We start from the raw sequence: 22,213 nt of genomic DNA on the forward strand, positions 1-22,213 counted from the left end.
ACATAAAAGTCAGTGACTACAAGAAGTGGCACAGAATTATCATTATAATAAAATGTGATTTTCTTTTTGCAAACATTTACTTAACAACAAAAAAGTAGGCATTTAGACTTGCCTTAGGTTTGTCTGTTAGAGTGGTAGTTACTCAATAGCCAGATAGGAAAGCAGCACATAATAGAATTCTCAATATTTCATTAGGACATTCAGGTTGATAGAAAACTCTTTCACATAATAAATATAAAGTAACCATAGCAACTGCTCATAAGCTCTTTGGTCATATGAAAAAGAATCTTGGCTCTTTGGTACTTACCAATTCCTTTGGTACTTTCAGTTATAACACTGAAAATATAAAAAATCTAATAAAACACTTAGCACCAAGAATAATAAAAACATAATGACATTTTAAAATATGAATTGTTTCCTTTCCCCAGGCCTCTGTGGGTCGAGTTCCCTGATGACTTAGAGACTTTCAGTGTGGATGATGAATACATGCTAGGTAAGTATTTATGGGTTAGTTATGGCTGTGATGGATTCTGTAACTATATTTTTATTATATTTCCTAGTGAGAGTACTCCAAGGTTAAGAAAGATGATAATAATACCAAAAAGATCCCTTCACCTTTTTTTTTCTTGAGTCAGGGTCTTATTTAGCCCGGGCTGGCCTGGAATTTACTCTGTATCCCAAGTGCTGGGATTACAGGCATGCCTCATCACACATGGTGTTGGGATTGAGCCTGGAGCCTCATACCAACTCAGCTACAGTCCCAGCCCTCCTTAACCAGAGATTTAATGTGATAGTGAGACCGTGGCTCTAGTCTGTTGTAATATAGCCCTTACAATACAGTTCTTACTAGTGCCAAATAAATCCATTGCATTGGTGGGTGTGATTTGAGGGTTTTGGTTGGGGCCCACTTCCCAAGCCTGGTAAGATTGCTACAGAAAGGAAAATATGAAAAGTAGATCAGATGACTATAGTAAAGACACTCATGAACTTGTTTCATGTGTAATAGTTGACCTCATTTTTTTTTCTTGTGAGTCAGGGCTTTGTAGCCCAGGTTGTCCTTGAACTTGTAATCCTTTTCGTCAATATCCAGATTGCTGAAATTGGAAGCATATACTCCCATGACTAGCTAGGTTTCTTTAATGAGGATGAACTGTGAAATCTAGAACATGGAAGCTTATTGTATTAAGAATGGAGCTCAAGAACAAGCTAGATATTGAGACCCAAAGAATGAATTAGATTCTAAATAGTGGAAACCTCCAAATGTAAATAATAGTAGTAACAATTACAGTAATATAGTTCAGGGCATGCTCTTGTATAACATGCACAAGGCTCTGTGCTCAGTCCCTGGCACTTGAAACTTCAGCTTAGTCACTGCCTTGGAGAAATGTCTTTTATCTTTCCTTACCTTTTTATACCTTAGTTTTTTCCTCCCCACTTAAAGTCAGTCCTGCCTCTTATGTAATTTTCATTTTGCTTTATATTTTTACCTCTTTCAGTATTTATTTTAGCCCTAGTTCACTTGTAATTACTTTTTTAAAAAAGATTTATTTAGTTATTTAGTTTATGTGTGAGTGCTCTATCTACATGTACATCTTTATTCCAGAAGAGGGCATCAGATCCCATGTTGAGATCCCATGTTGACAGTTGTAAGCCGCCAATGTGGTTGCTGGGAATTGAACTCAGGACCCCTGAATAAGCAGACAGGGCTCTTAACTGCTGAGCCATCTGACCAGTACTATAATTACTTTTAATATATGTCTTTGTCACTTACTACAAATTCCATGAATGTTGGAGCCATGTTTGTTTTCTTTATTCCTATGTCCTCAGAGCCTAGCATGGTGCCTGAAACTCAGTAAATAAATCTTTATTGACTAGAAGAAGCAATTCAAGATAGGCATAGTGGCACATGCCTATAATCTCAACCCTCACAATACTAAGGCAGGAGGATCACAAGTTCAAGGTGCTTGGGTTATATAGTTAAACCCTATAAATAAACTTTTAGGATGAATTAATTAGTAGATACACTTTACACATGTGTGATACCAATATGAAAACAAAAGTAACACTCCAGACTATCCCTAAGAGAAGTACAGATCTGCAGTGGTAACTGTATTATGGGGTAATCTTTCTGTACACTGTTAAGCTGTATCTCTGCCAAGGCACATTCTGATTGGTTAAATAAAGAGCTGAATAGCCAATAACTGGGCAGGAAAGGCTAGATGGGACTTCCAGGGAGAGAGAAGGACTCCTGGGAAGAATTTGAAAGGTGGGAATTTGCCAGTGAGACCCAAAACAAGTTGAATGTACAATATGTAGGGGAGATAACAAGCCACGTGACAGAATGTAGATTAACATAAACAGGTTAATTTAATTTATAAGAGTTAGTTGGGAGTAAGCCTAAGCTAAGGCCAAGCCTTCATAATTGATAAAAGGTCTCTGTGTCATTATTAGGGAGTTGGCAGTCCAAAGAAGGTCCGACTACAGTAACTGTCTAAGCAAAGGGCCTGAAAAGCTGCATTGACCAGACTTCTAGATAACATTGTGGCTCACTCTAACCAGCGTCATTCGTAGCAAACAATGAAGCACTTGGGAAGATGCAATGGTGCTTTCTGATTGCTAGCATACATCTAGGTATACAGAAAATGAAACTGGAACTGAGCATGGCTGTTCAAGCTTGTAATGGTAGTACTGGAGAGCCTGAGACAGGAGGATCATCCTAAGAGCAAGTTCCAGGTCAGTCTTGGCTACATAGCAAGACCTTGTCTCAAAAAACCCAAAAGTCAATGCAAATAGCACACAAGATGCAATGGAATATTTGTGGGTCCCTGCCCTATAATCCTATCAGCCACAAGTGGGTTTAATCCGTTACCTTTTTGAGCCCTGTCCTTTTTATACTGTTGCTTCTCACTGGTGAATTATTTGTTCAACTCGCATAGTCTCCAACTTATAGAAGATCACAGTCTAGTGATCTTAAGCAAAAGGAGCTTTCAGGTTTTCTATAATGATACTCAGTTTTATCTCCTCTTCATTTTTTAGGAAGTGCTTTATTGGTTCATCCAATTACAGAGCCACAGACAACCATGGCTGATGTATTCCTACCAGGGTCAAATGAGGTAAGAGCAATAACAGACATATCTTGTGTCTCCTAGCTCTCATGCCTCCATTTCTCTTGGGAAAGAGATTGATTCCAGCATGCAGTTGTGAATTTGCCTCAGATGACTGTAGGTTTTCAGCAGTCATGACTGTAACTTAATGGGGGAAGATGGAGAAGATGAATAGGTGACAACCTTAGGGGGGATTTGCCTTCACACTTTGACTTTTATGGAGATGGGGGACATGGTTTTAAGGTAGAAGATTTATTCCACCCAATTACTTTGTGGGACTCTTTTTGGTAATTCAGCAGCTAACCTCCTTTGCTAGGGCTCCCAGATAAGAGTTAGGACCTTGTCTCCGAATCTCAAATTCACCCCGGAAAAAAGCAATGCTGTAGGGGTAATCAAGTTTCCCTGGATTTCCCCCCAGGTCTGTTTCTTCTTTCCTCCTGCCTCATGTGTGCTTGGTTTGTTTGCTGTATGCCTTCCCTTCCTTTGTTTTGTCTTCTCTCTTTCATCTTACTTAGGGTTACAAGCATTAAGTTGGCTTATTTATTGTGTGTGCATGATGGGGCATGGACACACGCCACAGCATGCACATGGAGATCAGAGAACAATTCTATGTAGTCAGTTCTCTCCCTCCCCCTCTGTGTGGGTTCTGAGGAGCAAATTCAGGCATCCAATCTTTACCATTACTTTCTGAGACATGTCACCAGCGCAAGCATGAAGCTTTTACAAGTCAGTGGACAATTATGTCACACTGGAGTTTCCATGATGGGACTTTAATTTTTTCCCTTTAATTTTGTTTTATTGGAGGAGGGACACAGGAGCAGAGGGTGGATGTGAAGGGATGGGAAAATGGATGGAATCAAGATACATGATGTAAAAGACACACAGAATAAATAAAAAGGGGGAAAAAAGAATCATGGAGACATCAACATCATCTCAGTCTTTCACTCACACCAAGTTCTTAACTACCACACATATTTAGCACCTAGCACTGTGGTAGGTTTCTCAGTAATTAACTTTTGAATGTATAGATGGACAAGGAATGGTCTTTAGCTCATAAAGCATATCCTTTGGTAGCATTTTACTCTTCTTCCTCTTTTTGAGATGGGGGTCTCATGTATCTCAGGCTAGCTTTGAAATTTAAGATGAACTTGAACTTCTGATCCTCCTGCCTAGAATTACAGTCTTGTATCACCAGGCCCAAGTATCACCAGGCCCTAGTACCACCAGGCCCAAGTACCACCAGGCCCTAGTACCACCAGGCCCAAGTACCACCAGGCCCAAGTACCACCAGGCCCAAGTACCACCAGGCCCTAGTACCACCAGGCCCAAGTACCACCAGGCCCAAGTACCACCAGGCCCAAGTACCACCAGGCCCAAGTACCACCAGGCCCAAGTACCAGTACCACCATGCCCAAGTACCACCATGCCAAGTTTATCCTATGCTGAGAATTGAACACTGGGCTTTGTGCATGCTTTGGGACTTTCTTTTTCTTCCCTCCTTCCCTCCCTCCCTCCCTCCTTCCCTTCCTTCTCTCCCTTCCTCCCTCTCTCTCTCTGTCTCTCTCTGTCTCTCTGTCTCTGTTTCTCTCTCTCTCTCTCTCTCTCTCTCTTTCTTTCTCTCTTCCTTTTGAGACAGGGATTCTTTGCATAGCCTTGGCTGTACTAGAACTCAGTCTGTAGACCAGGCTGGCTTTAAACTCACTGAGATCCGCCTGCCTCTGCCTCTTGAGTGCTGGGATTAAAGATGTGCGCCACCACCACCCAGCTGAGATTTTCTTAAAAGAATATATCAGATCTGGTGGTACAGGCTCATAATTCTACTAGGAAGTTTGCAAGTTCAAGGCCTAGCTGGGCTACATGGTGAGTTCAAGGCCAGCCTGGGTACCTTGTAAAACTCTGTATCCAATAAAAAGTAAAGAGAGCAAGAGATACACTTCAGTGGTAAATTCGTTAGGGTCAATCCCAAGTAGCACATACACACGTGTATCCCCCCAACACGCAAAGACACACAGATACACACATTCACACAGCATTGGGGGTATTCTTCCTAACTTCTCCCACAAATTTTAATTATACGTATTTGAAGTTTCTTTTTATTCCTTCCTGTGATTGCGAGAGAGCTTTATTATAGGACAAAAGGACATAGTCACTGGGTAAACGCAGGCTTCTCAAGAGAGATTGCTCATATTCTCTTTTCAATAGAGTCTGTTACGTTTTAGGTCTGGTATGACTCTAAGACATTTGCACAGTGGAAAGGAGGATGTACTGTGAAGATTCCAGTAACCTTGGATACTGTAAGTTATTTTCAGAGGATTATTTTTACCTATCTAGCTGTGTTGTTCTGTTTATAAAACAGCCTGGGCGGTAGACAACAGAAATTTTTCTTCCCATAGTTCTAAAGGTATAAGACCTACATCAAAGTGTCAGCTGACCCAGGTCCTCCTGGCATGCAGGGGCGATGGGATGGAAGAGAAAGAGGACAGTGTTCTTGTAAATGGGGCTGGGGAGTTGGCTCGGTGGCTAAGAGTACTGTTGCTCTCACAGAGAACCTAGGTTTGCTTCCCAGCACCCACATGCAACTTTGTTCTTTGAGGAGGGTTGTTTGTTTGTATGTTTGTTTAAAGAAGGAAGGAATGAAAAGAAAAAAGAGTTAGCTTCCCTTCTTCCTGCTTGTGAGTTAAGTGGGGGTAAGGGGAGCATCTCCTCCTCTCTCTCTGAATCACACATATTCTTGTCCTCTCCTCCTTGCTAACACTTTACTCAGAGAAAAGCACGGGCACTCATGTGATCTTGGCAGTTCCTTGTAGAGGCAAGAAGCCTACCAGGTTTTCCTGCAGAGAGCCATAGCAGAGGACTGGTAGGTGTGGACCACGCCCATAGCCATGTTGTTAGCATCACTTCACAGTCCCTTGATGGTTCCTGTAGCAGAAGCAGCTTCTGGGCCTCAGAACTGAGTCAGTCATCCTGCTGACCCAGACAAGCAGGGTCAGAAAAGTGTACGGATGCTGTGAGAAAGGACACATCACTTCCCCAGACACAGAACACTTTGTGTACACAAGCACTTGGAGCCCTTTACATAAACAGGAAAATCCACTCTTTAGCATGTCTCTAGAATAGCATACTTATTTTATTGACAAGAATGTTAAAGTTCTAAAATAGAATGTCCTTTCTGATCAAGTTGAAAAATGAGTTTTTAGGGGTAACTCTGAGTCTCTAATAGGATGAGCAGAATTTAAATGAAAAAGAGGCAAGGACAGTGTGCTAGTTGGTTTTTGTCAACCTGACATAAACTAGAGTCACCTGGGAAGAGGAGCCTCAGTTGAGGAATTGCTTCCATCAGACTGGCCTGTAGCAAATTTGACTGACATTCCTTGATTGTTGACTGATGCAGAAGGGTACAGCTCACTGTGAGTGGTACCACCCCAGGGCAGGTGGTCCTGGGAGGTATAGGGATGGCAGCTGAGCATGGTCCTGGAAGCAAGCCATTAGCAGTGTTTCTCTATGATCTCTGCTTCAGTTCCTGTCTCCAGGTTCCTGTCTTGATTTCACTTGATGAGGGTGCTGTAAGCTGTAAGACGATATAAACCCCTTCCCCTCAACTTGCTTTCAGTCAGTGTTTTATCACAGCAACAGAACCCAAGCTAAGACAGGCACATAAAGATAATAAATTGGGTGGTTTATACAATTGCCCCAATATCTTAAAATGTGGATGGCTTGGGGCCAGCGAGTTAGCTCAGTGCTTGTCATGCAAACCTGACAACCTCAATTCAGTTCTCAGAACCCACTTAAAGATGGAAAGAGAGAATTAACTTCACAAAGTTATGTTCTGACTTTCACACACATGCCATTATTACATGGATGTGTCACACAATATACACACAAAGCAATTATAAATAATAAGTAAGTAATTTTAATGGACCATTTTTTAGTCAAGCCATTTTCTTTTAACTTCACAATCACTATGCTTGCCATTTCTCTGCCCATAAATATTCTTTGCTTGAGTCTACATCTGTAAAGAGTATGGATCTCATATAGTGAAATATTTTAAAATTCTACTTGGAAAGTTCCTTGTATGGGTGTGTCTGAAAGACCCCGGCCCAGCACCGGTGGCTGAGGCCTATGGAAAATTCCTTTCCCCCACAGCTCAGCCGAATAGTCATTTTTTTGATCAGAAGGAAGCTCAGCTCAAGGTCTTTACAGCTGCATAGTCACTACTATCTCTGTCCAGATAGGGGCCCAGGTGTCTATGGTCTGCACAGCCAGCCCAGAAAGATTGGGCAGGAACCTTTGTTCTTCAGATAGGGCCAAGGCCGAGAATTGGTTCTGAGAGAAACCTTAATTGCCTCTCTGTCCAGATGAGAGAAACCTTAATTGCCTCTCTGTCCAGATGAGAGAAACCTTAATTGCCTCTCTGTCCAGATGAGAGAAACCTCGTTCTGAGCCCCCGCCTCATTTAAATTACCCAATCAGGGTCCTGTAACTAGGCTTCTCGCTTCTGTACTGCGCTTTTTGCTATAAAAGAACCCCTGAGTCCCCAGCTCGGGGCTCTCAGTTCCCGAGACTGAGACGCCCCGGGTACCCGTGTATTATCAATAGAGCCTCTTGCTGTTTGCATCCAAGCTCGTGGCCTCGGTGTTCCTTGGGTTCGGGTCTCCCTCCCGTGAAAGTCCCCCGCCTGGGGTCTTTCATTTGGTGCATTGGCCGGGAATTGAGACCCTGCCCAGGGACCACCGACCCACTTCTGGGAGGTAAGAATTGTCCGGACTAAATTTCTGTTGTTTCTGTTGTCTGCTGTCTGTCTGTCTATGCCTGTTGTTTTATTGCGCCTGCGTCTGTAATATACAGCTGTATACATCTGTATCTGGTGGCACCGACCGCAGCTCTAGGACACGATCTGCCTCGTCTGTTTGGGGCCCCGTCTGTTTGGGGCAGGTGTCCATCTGCCCCGTCTGGAGTTCTTAGGAACTCGTCTGTTTGGGGCCCCGTCTGTTTGGGGCAGGTGTCCATCTGCCCCGTCTGGAGTTCTTAGGAACTCGTCTGTTTGGGGCCCCGTCTGTTTGGGGCAGGTGTCCATCTGCCCCGTCTGGAGTTCTTAGGAACTCGTCTGTTTGGGGCCCCGTCTGTTTGGGGCAGGTGTCCATCTGCCCCGTCTGGAGTTCTTAGGAACTCGTCTGTTTGGGGCCCCGTCTGTTTGGGGTAGGTGTCCATCTGCCCCGTCTGGAGTTCTTAGGGAACTCGTCTGTTTGGGGCAGGTCTGTATCTGGAGCTGGAGTTCTTAGGGACTCGGTTGTTTGGGGTAGATGCCTAGGAATCTGCCCCGTCTGTTTGGGGAAGTCCCGCTGGCCGAAGGAGTTTCCATCCTGATAGGGGACAAGGACGGGAGCACAAGGCCCCCGTCCCCGATCTGAATTTGCTTTTGACTTTCATCAAAGCCGCGCAGCGAAAATCTGTTTGTTTTTGTTTCTTATCTGTTCGTCCGTCTTAGTGTCGTTTGTCATCGCTCTCGAGAAAATGGGCCAGACAGTTACCACTCTGCTTAGCCTGACCCTTTCACATTGGCAACAGGTCCAGGAGTACGCTCGTAACCGGACTGTCTGATGTGCGCAAGAAGCAATGAATCACCTTTTGCTCTTCTGAATGGCCAACTTTTGATGTTGGCTGGCCACGAGATGGCACCTTTAACCCTCAAATTATTTTCCAGGTGAAAGAGAAAGTCATGGATCCTGGACCCCAGGGCCACCCGGACCAAGTACCCTATATAGTTACCTGGGAAGTGCCGGTCTATGACCCTCCCTCCCCCTCCTCTTCCCTAACCCCCGCCGCCGCCGCTGCGGCACCGCTCGGGCTGCGGCCCATTTCCGGTTCGCGTTCAGCGTCCCGGCCGCTGCGCGAAGGGCGCCCTGAATGTGACGGCGCGACCGACCGGCGACAATGCGAGGGGAGCTGTGTCTGCCTCCCTGCGGCCCGCGATGGACCGGGTCAGAGAGCGGCCGCCACGCCCCTCGGCCCCGCTCCCCGGCAGACGCTCCGGCCCTTTCGGGCGGCGCCGTAGCCTCAGCCCGCTCCGGATTAAACCGTCCTGCCTCCGGACGGGCCATGATGGCCAGTTGCAGTACTGGCCGTTCTCTGCCTCAGATCTTTATAACTGGAAAAATAATAACCCCTCCTTTTCAGCAGACCCCGTGAGACTGACTGATCTATTAGAATCGGTTCTCACTGCCCAACAGCTTTTTGCAAGTCCTCCTAACTTCGGAGGAGAGACAGCGGGTCCTTGAAGCCCGGAAAATTTGTTCCTGGGGCAAATGGACAACCTACGCAGCTTCCAAATGAAATTGATGCTGCCCAGACTGGGACTTCACCACTGAGGCAGGTAGGACCCATCTAATGTCTTTAATGCCAGTTGCTTGTAGCGAGTCTCCGAAAGACGGATAAGCAATCTATAAATTTGGCCCAGGTAAGACAGATAGTTCAGAAGGCAGAGGAATCGCCAGCCGCATTTTTTTGAAAGACTTAAGGAAGCTTACAGAATGTATAACCCATATGACAGGGGTATACACTACCAGATGTATTGAGGGAGACAGAACGTATTTTTTAATAAAAGAGAAGCTCAGAGAGAGAGAGAAAAGAGGTAAACAGAATGTCAGAGACAGGAAATGAGAGAGACAGGATAGAGAGGGACGAGAAGCGTAATAGAGAGATGACTAAACTATTGGCCACAGTAGTTGCAGAGCAGAGACAGGATAGGCAGAGAGAGGGACAAAGAGGGCCTCGCCTGGAAAGGAACCAGTGTGCATACTGCAAGGAAAGAGGACACTGGGCAAGAGAATGTCCCAAGAAACAAAGAAGGACATTCCAAAGGCCCAAACCCCGCTCTCAGACCTCCGACCTGCTGAGCCTCGAAGATTAGGGAGGTCAGGGCCAGGAGCCCCCCCCTGAGCCCCGGATAACCATACCAGTAGGGGGGCGCCCGGTCACCTTCCTGGTAGACACGGGGGCTCCACACTCTGTTCTAAATCGGTCACCCGGCCCCCTGAGCCGACGAACTGCCTGGGTACAAGGAGCTACCGGTGGGAAGCAATATCGATGGACCACGGACCGCCAGCTCCACCTAGCGACCGGTAAGGTGATGCACTCCTTTTACATGTTCCTGACTGCCCATACCCCCTCCTGGGTCGAGACCTCCTAACGAAGTTAAAGGCTCAAGCACATTTCGAGAAAGCCAACATAAGAGTCACGGGGCCAGAAGGGGCCCCACTCACGGTACTGACTATAGCCTTAGAAGAGGAATATAGAATACATGAGCCCAAGGATGACTCTTTTAAGGTCGAGGACCGCTGGTTGACTGACTTTCCCCAGTCCTGGGCAGAGACTGGAGGAATGGGACTAGCCCTCCAGCAGGCTCCCATCATAGTCCATTTAAAGGCATCTGCTCTCCCGGCCTCAATTAAACAATATCCCATGTCCCGGGAGGCCCGCGATGGAATCAAACCTCACATTAAGAGGCTACTGGAGCAGGGCATTCTAACCCCCTGCCGGTCCCCCTGGAACACTCCCTTGTTGCCAGTCAAGAAGCCCGGAACCAATGACTATAGGCCGGTCCAGGACCTCCGGGAAGTCAATAAGCTGGTTGAGGACATACACCCCACGGTCCCCAATCCCTATAACCTCCTGAGTGGACTGCCACCTGACTATATTTGGTACTCAGTCCTGGATTTAAAGGATGCCTTCTTCTGCCTGCGGTTACACAAAGACAGTCAGCCACTGTTTGCCTTTGAATGGCAGGATGCAGACCTGGGAATCATGGGACAACTTTGACTGAGGGGAGAGCCAGGAGAAAGCCTTCATGGACATCAAGAAGGCTCTGCTCAGCTCCCCAGCTCTGGGGTTACCTGATCTGACTGAACCCTTTGACAAATTGACGTTGGGGCAGCCTTTGACTATCTATGCTCAGGCAGCCACCAGGCCGCTGGCTCACCAATGCCAGGATGACCCATTACCAGACTCTGTTGCTGGACAAGGACCGAATTCACTCCGGGGCTCCGGTGACCCTAGACCCCGCCTCGCTACTCCCCCTCCCGGGGAAGCAGAGACTCATGACTGCTTACAGATCCTGGCTGAGGTCCATGGGACGAGAGCTGACCTCACGGATCAACCCCTTCCCAACCCTGACCTTGTCTGGTTCACGGACGGAAGCAGCTTTGTACATCAAGGGGAGCGGAAAGCCGGTGCTGCAGTGACAACTGAGTCAGAAACAATTTGGGCTGAGGCCCTGCCGCCAGGAACATCGGCTCAACGAGCAGAACTGATTGCCTTGACACAGGCCCTGAGACTGGCAGAAGGTAAGAAACTCACTGTCTACACAGACAGCCGCTATGCTTTTGCCACCGCTCACATCCATGGTGAAATTTATAGGCGAAGGGGGCTATTGACCTCAGAGGGCAGAGACATTAAAAACAAAAAGGAAATCCTGGCCCTCTTAGAGGCTCTGCACCTCCCAACCGCCCTCAGTATCATACATTGCCCAGGGCATCAGAAAGGCGACAGCCCCGTTGCCCGGGGAAACCGGAGGGCCGACCTGGCCGCCCGGGAGGCTGCCTTGACCTTGGAAAGCAACAGTCACCTCCTCCAGGCGGCTGTAGTCCCTGCAACTAATGAGGCTTCCGAGAAGACCTCCCCGTCATGGGACTATGAAATAAAAGACATCAAAGCCATGAAAAGACTGGGGGCGACCCGAGTACATGATGGTCTCTGGACCTATCGAGGAAAGACTGTCCTTCCCCGCCTAATGACTAGATATCTGGTTAACAGCCTACACAAACTCACTCATTTGAGCTCCAGGAAAATGAGAGAACTATTAGCCCGGGAAGAAAATACTCGCTACCTGTTGGGAATAGAAGAAATAATAAAACAAGTGACTGAGCAATGTGACGCCTGCGCCCACGTCAATATGACCAGGCTAAAGCTACCCAAGGGGACCCGAGCTCGGGGGCACTGGCCTGGGGTGCACTGGGAAATAGATTTCACAGATCTCCTGGTTTTTGTTAACACCTTCTCGGGATGGACTGAAGCCTACCCCACCAAGCACGAGACAACAAAGGTGGTCACCAAGAAACTTCTTGAAGAAATCTTCCCCCGTTACGGAATGCCACAGGTATTGGGGACAGACAACGGGCCTGCCTTTGTTTCTCAGGTAAGTCAGTCTGTGGCCACCTTGTCGGGGATTAATTGGAGATTACATTGTGCTTAATAACCCCAAAGCTCAGGACAGGTAGAACAAATAAATAGAACCATTAAGGAGACTATAACTAAATTATCGCTGGCAGCTGGCACTAAAGACTGGGTCCTCTTGCTCCCCCTTGCTCTCTATCGTGCCCGGAATACACCGGGCCCCCATGGCCTCACCCCTTTTGAAATTCTGTATGGAACCACCGTTCCCTTTGTTCAGTTCTTTGACCAAGATATTTCTGACTATGCCAATTCCTCCTCTCTTCAAGCTCACCTGCAGGCACTCCAGCTGGTTCAGCAGGAAGTCTGGAAGCCTCTGGCCCAAGCCTACCGAGACCAGAGGAAACACCCTATCGTCCCTCACTCCTACAACGTGGGAGACAGCGTTTGGGTCCGGCGCCACCAGGCTAAGAACCTTGAACCCCGCTGGAAGGGACCATACACAGTCCTGTTGACCACCCCTACTGCTCTCAAGGTGGACGGGATTGCTGCTTGGATACACGCCTCGCATGTAAAAGCTGCCTTCCCTGGGGATCCGGACTCAGGATGGAAAGCTCAACGCACTCAAAATCCTTTAAAAATAAAACTTACCCGCTCCCCTCCCTCCTGCTAATAGCCCTCCTCATAAAATCAGACACTGGTGTGGCCTCCAGTCCCCATACCGTTTATAAATTAACCTGGGAGGTTCTCTCCCAGATGGGGGAGGTCATTTATGCTGTCACGGAACCACATGCACTTGGGACATGGTGGCCTACTCTACGGCCTGAATTTTGTGATTTAGTAGCAGGGTTGAACACTTGGGACATTCCCCATTGCCACCCAAAGGCATGCATCAGTGGTTCCCACCTTTACAGACGTCGACGTACATTCATATTCGTGGACCCCAGAGAAACCACCCCCGGGTGTGTTAGTCGCAGAGCCAGAGAGCAGCTAAATTCACTGGACTTCTATGTCTGCCCCCGAGATGGACGTACCTGGCAACAGGCCCGGAAATGTGGGGGATATAATTCCTTTTTCTGTGCAGCTTGGGGGTGCGAGACTACAGGGGACGCATATTGGAGGCCATCCTCATCCTGGGATAAAATACAAGTACGCAGAGGCTGGGACAAAGGACAATCTGGAATGATAGGTATGCCCCTTGCCATTTCTTTCACTGCACAGGGAAAGCAAGCCCCGGACTGGCAGACTGGGTATACCTGGGGTTTGCGTTGGTATCTACACGGACCAGACAGGGGAGTAATCTTTACAATCAGATGCAAGGTGGCTCCCGTCAATCCACAGGCCATAGGCCCTAACCAGGTCCTTACTGATCAAAAGCAGCCTAGCTTACTCATGCCCAAGGCTGATACCAGGCCTCTGAACCTGCCTAAAACCACAGCCGCTCCTGCGCCTACAGAAAGCACTCCCAAACCCCCCTCCTCGGGCCCCCCTTGAAGGCACGGGAGATAGAATATTAGCCCTAATCAAAGGGACATATGCCACTCTGAATTTAACTCGCCCAGATAAGACTAAGGAATGCTGGCTTTGTCTGACTCCGCAACCTCCCTATTATGAAGGCTTAGCGGTTATGGGCGAATATACAAATCAGGCCACAGCCGAGGCTCTTTGTGGGACAGCTACGCAACATAAATTGACCATCTCAGAAGTATCTGGAAAGGGGCTATATATAGGTAAAGTCCCCGCTACGCATCAAGGACTATGCAATGCCACTGAGCCTTTGCTCCAAAGTAGCCGCTACTTGATAGCCCCCAATGGGACATATTGGGCATGCAACACTGGATTAACCCCTTGTGTCTCCACCACGGTACTTAAGTACCACCATTGACTATTGTGTTCTGATCGAATTATGGCCTAAGGTAATTTACCACCCCTCTGATTATGACTGACCTGATAAGAACTGGCCGCAGTAAGAGGTAACCTATCTCCATCACCACTGCCATCCTACTAGGAGGACTAACCATGGGAGGCATAGCAGCAGGAATAGGAACCGGTACTGCCGCACTGCAGGAAACTAAACAGTTCCAACTCCTACAACAAGTAATGCGTGCAGATATTCGGTCTTTAGAGGAGTCTGTCGCTGCCCTGGAGAAGTCTCTGTCCTCCCTGGCAGAAGTAGCCCTCCAAAACAGAAGGGGACTAGACCTCTTATTTTTACAGCAAGGGGGAATTTGTGCGGCCCTTAAAGAAGAATGCTGCTTTTACGCAGACCATACCGGAGTGGTAAGAGATAACCTGGCTAAAATAAAAGAAAGACGCCAAAAGTACCACCAATTAATTGAGTCCCAACAGGGATGGTTTCAGAATTGGTATAACAGGTCCCCTTGGTATTCGACTCTCATATCCACTATTATGGGACCCCTGATCATTATATTTCTGATTCTGATGATTGGGCCATGCATCTTAAACAGATTGATCCAGTTCATAAAGGAAAGGTTATCAATTGTACAATCACTGGTTTTGACTCAACAATACCAGCAGCTAAAGCAAAGGGATTTCGAGATGGCAGAAACCTCTGAATGAAAGATTTCATTCAGTTACAAGAGCAATGGGGGAATGAAAGACCCCGGCCCAGCACCGGTGGCTGAGGCCTATGGAAAATTCCTTTCCCCCACAGCTCAGCCGAATAGTCATTTTTTGATCAGAAGGAAGCTCAGCTCAAGGTCTTTACAGCTGCATAGTCACTACTATCTCTGTCCAGATAGGGGCCCAGGTGTCTATGGTCTGCACAGCCAGCCCAGAAAGATTGGGCAGGCAGAACCTTTGTTCTTCAGATAGGGCCAAGGCCGAGAATTGGTTCTGAGAGAAACCTTAATTGCCTCTCTGTCCAGATGAGAGAAACCTTAATTGCCTCTCTGTCCAGATGAGAGAAACCTTAATTGCCTCTCTGTCCAGATGAGAGAAACCTCGTTCTGAGCCCCCGCCTCATTTAAATTACCCAATCAGGGTCCTGTAACTAGGCTTCTCGCTTCTGTACTGCGCTTTTTGCTATAAAAGAACCCCTGAGTCCCCAGCTCGGGGCTCTCAGTTCCCGAGACTGAGACGCCCCGGGTACCCGTGTATTATCAATAAAGCCTCTTGCTGTTTGCATCCAAGCTCGTGGCCTCGGTGTTCCTTGGGTTCGGGTCTCCCTCCCGTGAAAGTCCCCCGCCTGGGGTCTTTCATGTCATCCCTGAAAGTACTGCTCTGTTGCAGATACCAGTGTTTCAACGAGGCGGAAGTGTGGTACCAACAAAGACCAGTGTGGGCAAGTCCACAGGCTGGATGCCTGACTCCCCATATGGACTCCGGCTCGCTCTAAGCACTCAGGTATTAGGAAAGCCAATTGTCCCCACCCCTTCTCTTTACAGTAGTGGCCTCTTGAGGGTATGAAAAGGTAATGACTCTCATATGAAATAGTGCTCCAATGTTAATCTCAAAGTCAAGGGCTGACTCATTTCTGAATCATTGTGAAGTCTGCCCTCCCTGACATTTTTCTTAGGAACTCCGAGACCAACTGTCGCACCTGCTGTGCGGCCTGCATCCGAGAATGTAGCGAGGTGGTCGGGATAGATGACACAGAGACCGGTCGGTTGCTTTAAGAAAACTTTATGTTTCCCAAGTCAGCTTAGGAGGAGACCCCAGTCCGCTTAGGAGAGCTCTCAGGAGAAGTCTCTCTAAGAAAAAGGAGCTTCCCTTTTTAAGGACTTCTGCCATTCATCTACATACCATTCTTTCCTCCTGGCTGGTGGTTTAATCTCCGGCCCCAGAATCGGGGAGACACCACAGGGAAACAGGAAGAGGCATCTAGCCGTAGGGGGTGTGAAAGGCCTGGTATTTCAGTGAGCAAGCCCTTATCTGAGCCCTATCAAGAGCTTTAAAGCACTGAATTGTTTTCAGTAAACATTACACAGATGCCTGCTCCCAGGCCGAAGGGGAAGTGGGTTTCTGCTCAAGGTCTGGTGTCCCCACAACCAACGAATGATAAAAATATGTTTCTTGGGCATGTAATGTCTATCTCTTGGGTTGGCATAGGTTATTAGTGGAAGAACATTTATTATGCAGCCTGCCCCTGAAGTAGTTCTGAAACTCAGTCTCCTACAGAAGAAGGACATAAAATTAAATGTCAATTCTTTGGGGTATACACTAACCCATTCAGTGACTGTGTTCTCATCAGGCAGCTCAAATCACTCACGTCTCCTTGAGTATGATTTGGGAGTACCAAGAGTATCTTTTCAGCCAAGTGAAGCCTGTGTTATACACATCTCTTATCCACTTATCCCAGTGTCTTCCAGAGTCAAATACATATTCTGTTATAGTTATATTAATATTGTAAAATGGGTAAATTACAGTTTTCTTTACCATGCATTTTATTGAAGCTTGTCTTCTTCAGCCAAACTCTGGTATGGGATCCATTGGGGTCCCAGAATGCAATAAGCTAGAGATCCACCCTGGAGCCAACATTGTTTTTTTGTTGTTGTTGTTGTTGTTGTTGTTGTTTGTTTTGGCTTTTATGAGACAGGGTTTCTCTATATTGTTTTGGAGGCTGTAGGTCCAGCCCGGCCTCGAACTCACAGAGATCCGCCTGCCTCTGCCTCCCAAGTGCTGGGATTAAAGGCGTGTGCCACCACCGCCCGGCTGAAGCCAACATTGTTAATAAATGGCCTGCCATGTGGAGGCTGTAGTACTTGGCTACAGAAGAGGTCCTCCCAATTTGAGTAGGAAGGTCTTCTAAACATAGAAGATAGTTGTTTTCATCTATTATACAGGGATATTTTCAACTTCAGTTCTGTTCTGTGAACTTTCTTGTCACATTCTGGGATAGTGTTTTCACAGAAGCCATTACTGATCATACTTCATATTTAATTTTCCTTCAAAAAAGTCTAACTCTTTGTGTTCCTCTTATGTAGCCTCACTGTTCATGTTACTTTATTATCTACTCAGGAGTGACTGGATATTGAATGTGTAAGGAACTTGTGTGTAACTCTGTGCAGCTTGGATATTCAGCTTCTCAGGCATTTCGCCAGCTTTCAGACGTTACTCTTTCCTGTTAGAAGATGGCTTTTTTATATATATATAAAACTACTGCCATTAGCAGATCTTCTGTGATTCACTCTGCAGGATTCTGCTGTGGGAGAGCTGTATCTTGATGATGGCCATTCATTCCAGTACCTCCAGGACCAGTTCTTACACCGAAGGTTTTCATTCCATTCCGGTGTTCTGATCAACAGGTGAGGACAGTTGCAAAGCTGTGACTCTTCTAAGATTATACTACCCTCCGCCGCCGGGCGGTGGTGGTGCATGCCTTTAATCCCAGCACTCGGGAGGCAGAGGCAGGCAGATCTCTGTGAGTTGGAGGCCAGCCTGGTCTACAGAGCAAGTTCCAGGACAGCCTCCAAAACAATACAGAAAAACCCTGTCTCAAAAAACAAACAAACAAAAAAGATTATACTACCCTCTTGGCATCTTCAGCTAAGTGGATAGCTCAAATTTTAAATCACTGTTTAGCGCCTTGAGAAGTGGCCTGTGGGTTAAAGAGCCCTGGATGCTCTTGAAGGGGACCCAAGTTCTCCCAACATCCATATGTTCTGTAACTCTAGCTGCAGGGGGTCTGACTCCCCCCCCCACCCCCGTCTGTAAGGGCATGTGGCGTACTTACATACATGTAGCCAAAACATTCATGTTCATAAAATAAAAATAATAGAAAAATCTTGAAGGTATTATTTAAATAAATAATGATGAGGGCCATTTGTATTTTAATTACTGACCCTGAAAGTACCTTCCTTTTTGTTCTCATCTTCTTTTCCTTACCTGCCTACCAAATAAAACACTTAGCTTAAGTACTCATAATACCCTAATTCCCCCATGCACCAATTAATTAAATATCTGCTTTCTTTCAGTTAGATTTTAATGTGCAAGCCACCCTGAACCTTGTGTGTCCTTCACATGGTTCAGGGAAATTGATGTGGCCACTGATTACCTAGTCCCTGGCACACAGAATCACCTGTTTCCTCTCTTTGTCCTACTGAATGTGGCTCCTGTACGGACCATGACTCCATAGAGACAGACAGGAAGAACTCACAAGGATGGAGATGTTGACTTGGTGACCAATCAACAGCCCCGTGCCTCTCCTTTGCCTGATAGCATTTGTAACTCTTCCAGGTGTGCTGATGAAAAGGGTCATTATCCCAGCAAGTGCGTAGTGGAGCAGATTTTGGTCTTAGGCATTGGGAAGAAGCCATCTTCTGTGACTACCCACTCATCTGGTAAGCATTTGTCCTGTAAACACAGAAATATCTGCAGTGAAGAGATGATTTGTTCCCAAACTGACAAACTATGCTTAGGTCAGAAAATCTCTGCCCTTCCTGGGTCAGTTCTCTAGTGTCTAGAGTGAGCAGCCAATCTGCTTCTCCTCATGGATTGACTTTTTTTTTTTTTTTTGGTTTTTACAAGTGGATTGGCCTTTTTGCCCACAGTTAATATTTACTAAGAGAAATTGTTGAGGGCTGGAGAGATGGCTCAGAGGTTAAGAGCACTGTCTGTTATTCCAGAGGTGCTGAGTTCAATTTCAGCAACCACATGGTGGCTCACAACCATCTGTAATGATATCTGGTGCCGTCTTCTGGCATGCAGGGTTAGTGTAGGCAGAATACTGAGAGAGAAAGAGAGAGAGAGAGAGAGAGAGAGAGAGAGAGAGAGAGATCTTCAGTCCTGGAGAATTCTTAGCATTTTAAGGAACCTAATGCAAGAAATGATGTGGAATTGTGCCTTCCCTCACCTCCTGCATTTCTTGAATAAATTGCTTTGCTCCTTCTAGTTTCTTTACAACCAGGAGTATACGCCAAACAATTAGACTGTTCATGTTTTAGAACGTTCACAGGAGTTCATGAATAAAAGTGCTTCTTCTAAGTGAGGTGTAACATTGTTTGAGAGCACCAGACATATCAGATTTGAAGGGGGGGAAAAGATATTTTTCTCCTGGCTTCTCAGTGTCTTCTTATTGTCTTGCTGTTTAGATGGTAAGGTTCAGCCTGCAGCTTTTACGTACCATGCCAAAACATCTACCCTGAGTCTGGAGAAGCTTTCCCTCGGCATTGCTGATGACTGGGAGGTCCATATCAGATGATGAGCAGGTGCCCTGGTGATGAGTGTGGGAGCCTTCAGACCACCCAGCCTCCTGGCCTTCTGTGAGATCTGTGCTGCCATCCAATTTGCTTCCCTGGAAAAAATGATATTTTGCTTGTCTCTAGGATATTGATGACCAGTAGATTTCAGATTTGAAGATTTCAGGTACAGTGGCCCATTCCTGTAATCACAGCACTCAGGAGGCTAAGACAGAAGGATCATGATGAGTTCAAGACTAGCTTAAGCTGTATCACAAGACCTTGTCTCAAAAAATCAAAAATAAGATTTCAATTTTACACCTAAAGATGCATTATTGATGAACTGTACATGCACTGCCCTTCCCACAGACCAACAAAGCCGTGAGCCATTGATAGAGCAGTGAGCAGCCCGACCTGGAGCTACTCAGGAGGCCCATTTTTAGGGCTTGCCTTGGGCTGTGCAGCAGAGTCACTCTGGCTGTTGCAGCAGCAGAGTTGCCCAAACCAATCTCCAAATAGATGACAGTGCCCAGTGTTCTCGGGGTTGCCTTCCACCACAGCAGTGCAGGCACGGCGCCCTCTCCTGCGGACACTGCATATAGGCAGGGCTGTAGAAAGCTCTCCCTAGAGGAAGTTTCCCTTTCTTGCTTCGGAGACTCAATCTTCAAGTTCAGATTTACTCCTTTTTAATTATATTTTACTAAATACTCTCTACTAACCAAAGAATATTTAAACACAAATAAGCTATAATTAGTAATAATGAAATAAATATCCATGTCCCACAAGCGAACTTCAACAGTAGAGCACAGGACTGGGACTATAATAACACAAGTAAGAGGCAATCAATAATCAAATAAGTAATATTTTAATGCACTGTCTTTTTTTTTTTTTTTTTTTTTTGGTTTTTCAAGACAGGGTTTCTCTGTAGCTTTGGAGCCTGTCCTGGAACTTGCTCTGTAGACCAGGCTAACTTCAAACTTACAGAGATCCACCAGCCTCTGCCTCCTAAGTGCTGGGATTAAAGGCATCTGCCACCAATACCTGGAAGTTAATGTTCTGTCTTTAAAAATAAAATGAATACAAAAACCCCAGGCTGAGCAAGAGACTTTAAATAAAGATAGCTCAGTGTTACTGACTTCCTTTTGTATTGGGGTTCCAATATGGCTTGGCACAGGCTTGAATACTGTGACATAGTAGTTGCATCACAATGCTTGGGCTCTGGAGACCCTGAGACTCCTGCTGTCTGCTTCAGCAGCTATTGGGGAGGCCTCAGTTCCTCAGCACATGAGTCCCTCTCTGCATTTCTTCCATTTAGCTACCTGCAACTGTCCCCGTTCTGCCTTCCCTCTCCTCCCTTGCCTCCACCTATACAAATCTTACCATCCTTCCAGACCCAACCCAAACCCTACTTTTCTGTGAAGACTTCTAACCTGACACCCCAAGCCCCACCCCTCGTGATCTTATTCTCTGAAATGCTGCCCCACAAATAATTGTTCCCTGCTTCATCTTCTCAGGGATGTACCTTGCTACTATAAGTATCTAGAGTGTATGTTCCTTAAGATCATGTTCTATTTCTCCCATATTTTATACCACTGTGGTAGTTTAATGAAAAATGTCCCCCATAGGCTCATATGTTTGAGCACTTGGTCCCCCATTGGTGGCACTGTCTGGGGAAGTTGTGGAACTTTTAGGGGGTACATCCTTGCTAGAACAAGTGTGTCATTGGGGATGGGCTTTGCTCATTCCAGTTCCTGTTTGCTTGCTCTGCTCCCTGTGTGCTGTTGAGATGTGATCTCTGTCTCAGCCACCGTCTCCAGCACCTGCCATGCCTCCCTTGCTATTATGGCTCTCCATATGGAATGTAAGCCAAAATAAACTCTTCTATAAGTTGCTTTTGGTTGTGGTGTCTTATCACAATTTTACTCTTTGTTTGCTTCCTGGTCATGAGGTAGATGTTTTTGCTTTTCCACAAGTTTCTCTCATGGACCTTTTTACAGGTCCAACAATGGAGCTAATTGATGTGGACAGGAACCTCTAAAACTGTGAGCCAAAACAAACTTTTTTGTCTATATAATAATCTGTTAATTATCTCATTTATTTTGTTATAGTGATGGATAGTCAATTGATACCATGAGTGAATGGTCATTCAACCCAACCTAACCCCAAAGTGATATTAAATTCAGGCTTTTTCTACCAACCCAACAACAGAATAATTACCATCATGCCAATTTTACATGAGACAAGACTGTCTCACAGGAAAAAAGGACAAAGTAACTCAGCTAAAGTTATACAGTCATAGCTGGTAGTGGTCAACCTAGACTTTGAACCTGGACAGCCAGCCTTCAGAAACTGCTCTCTGTTTTCCTTCAAGAGTAGGGCATTTTCTTAGAGGAACAGGAAGATAAGCTGATGGTTCCAGTAGCCAAGACATAGGGTTTTGACAAACTACCTTGCCTAATCATACTCTCTCTCTCTCTCTCTCTCTCTCTCTCTCTCTCTCTCTCTCTCTCTCTCTCTCTCTCTCTCTCTCTCTCTCTCTCTCTCTCTCTCTCTGTGTGTGTGTGTGTGTGTGTGTGTGTGTGTGTGTGTGTGTGTGTGTGTGTGTGTTGTGGCTGGGTAACATGTGTGTATACATGTTTCTGTGTATAAGTGTGGGCATGCACATGTACACATGGACCCTGGCACACACAGAAGAGGATGACCTGGGGTGTTGGTCCTTGTTTCCACCTTGTTTGAGACAGGGTCTTTTTGTTGCTTGCTGTTGCATAGGCTGACAGCCTGGCCCATTCTAGTAGTTCTGTCAGT

General features: G+C 46.3%; 1 protein-coding gene across 5 annotated transcripts in view; it reads left to right on the forward strand.

The window, feature by feature from the left end:
- Ganc (glucosidase alpha, neutral C) overlaps positions 1-20,315 on the forward strand; it is a 60,419-nt gene extending 40,104 nt beyond the window's left edge. For 4 of the 5 annotated variants that reach the window (XM_040746095.1, XM_040746093.1, XM_040746096.1 and 1 more), the window contains exons 19-25: positions 429-493; positions 3,037-3,113; positions 5,324-5,398; positions 15,522-15,635; positions 17,427-17,536; positions 18,468-18,571; positions 19,322-20,315. In XM_040746095.1, the coding sequence (XP_040602029.1) occupies positions 429-493; positions 3,037-3,113; positions 5,324-5,398; positions 15,522-15,635; positions 17,427-17,536; positions 18,468-18,571; positions 19,322-19,431 (655 nt within the window). In that variant the 3' untranslated portion in view covers positions 19,432-20,315. The remainder of the gene's footprint in view (positions 1-428; positions 494-3,036; positions 3,114-5,323; positions 5,399-15,521; positions 15,636-17,426; positions 17,537-18,467; positions 18,572-19,321) is intronic. The other variant, XM_040746097.1, reaches the window with a different exon arrangement.
- Positions 20,316-22,213: the final 1,898 nt, after the last annotated feature.

The sequence above is a fragment of the Mesocricetus auratus genome, unplaced genomic scaffold (assembly GCF_017639785.1).
Source record: "Mesocricetus auratus isolate SY011 unplaced genomic scaffold, BCM_Maur_2.0 Super-Scaffold_100004, whole genome shotgun sequence".
NCBI classification, from domain to species: Eukaryota; Metazoa; Chordata; class Mammalia; order Rodentia; family Cricetidae; genus Mesocricetus; species Mesocricetus auratus.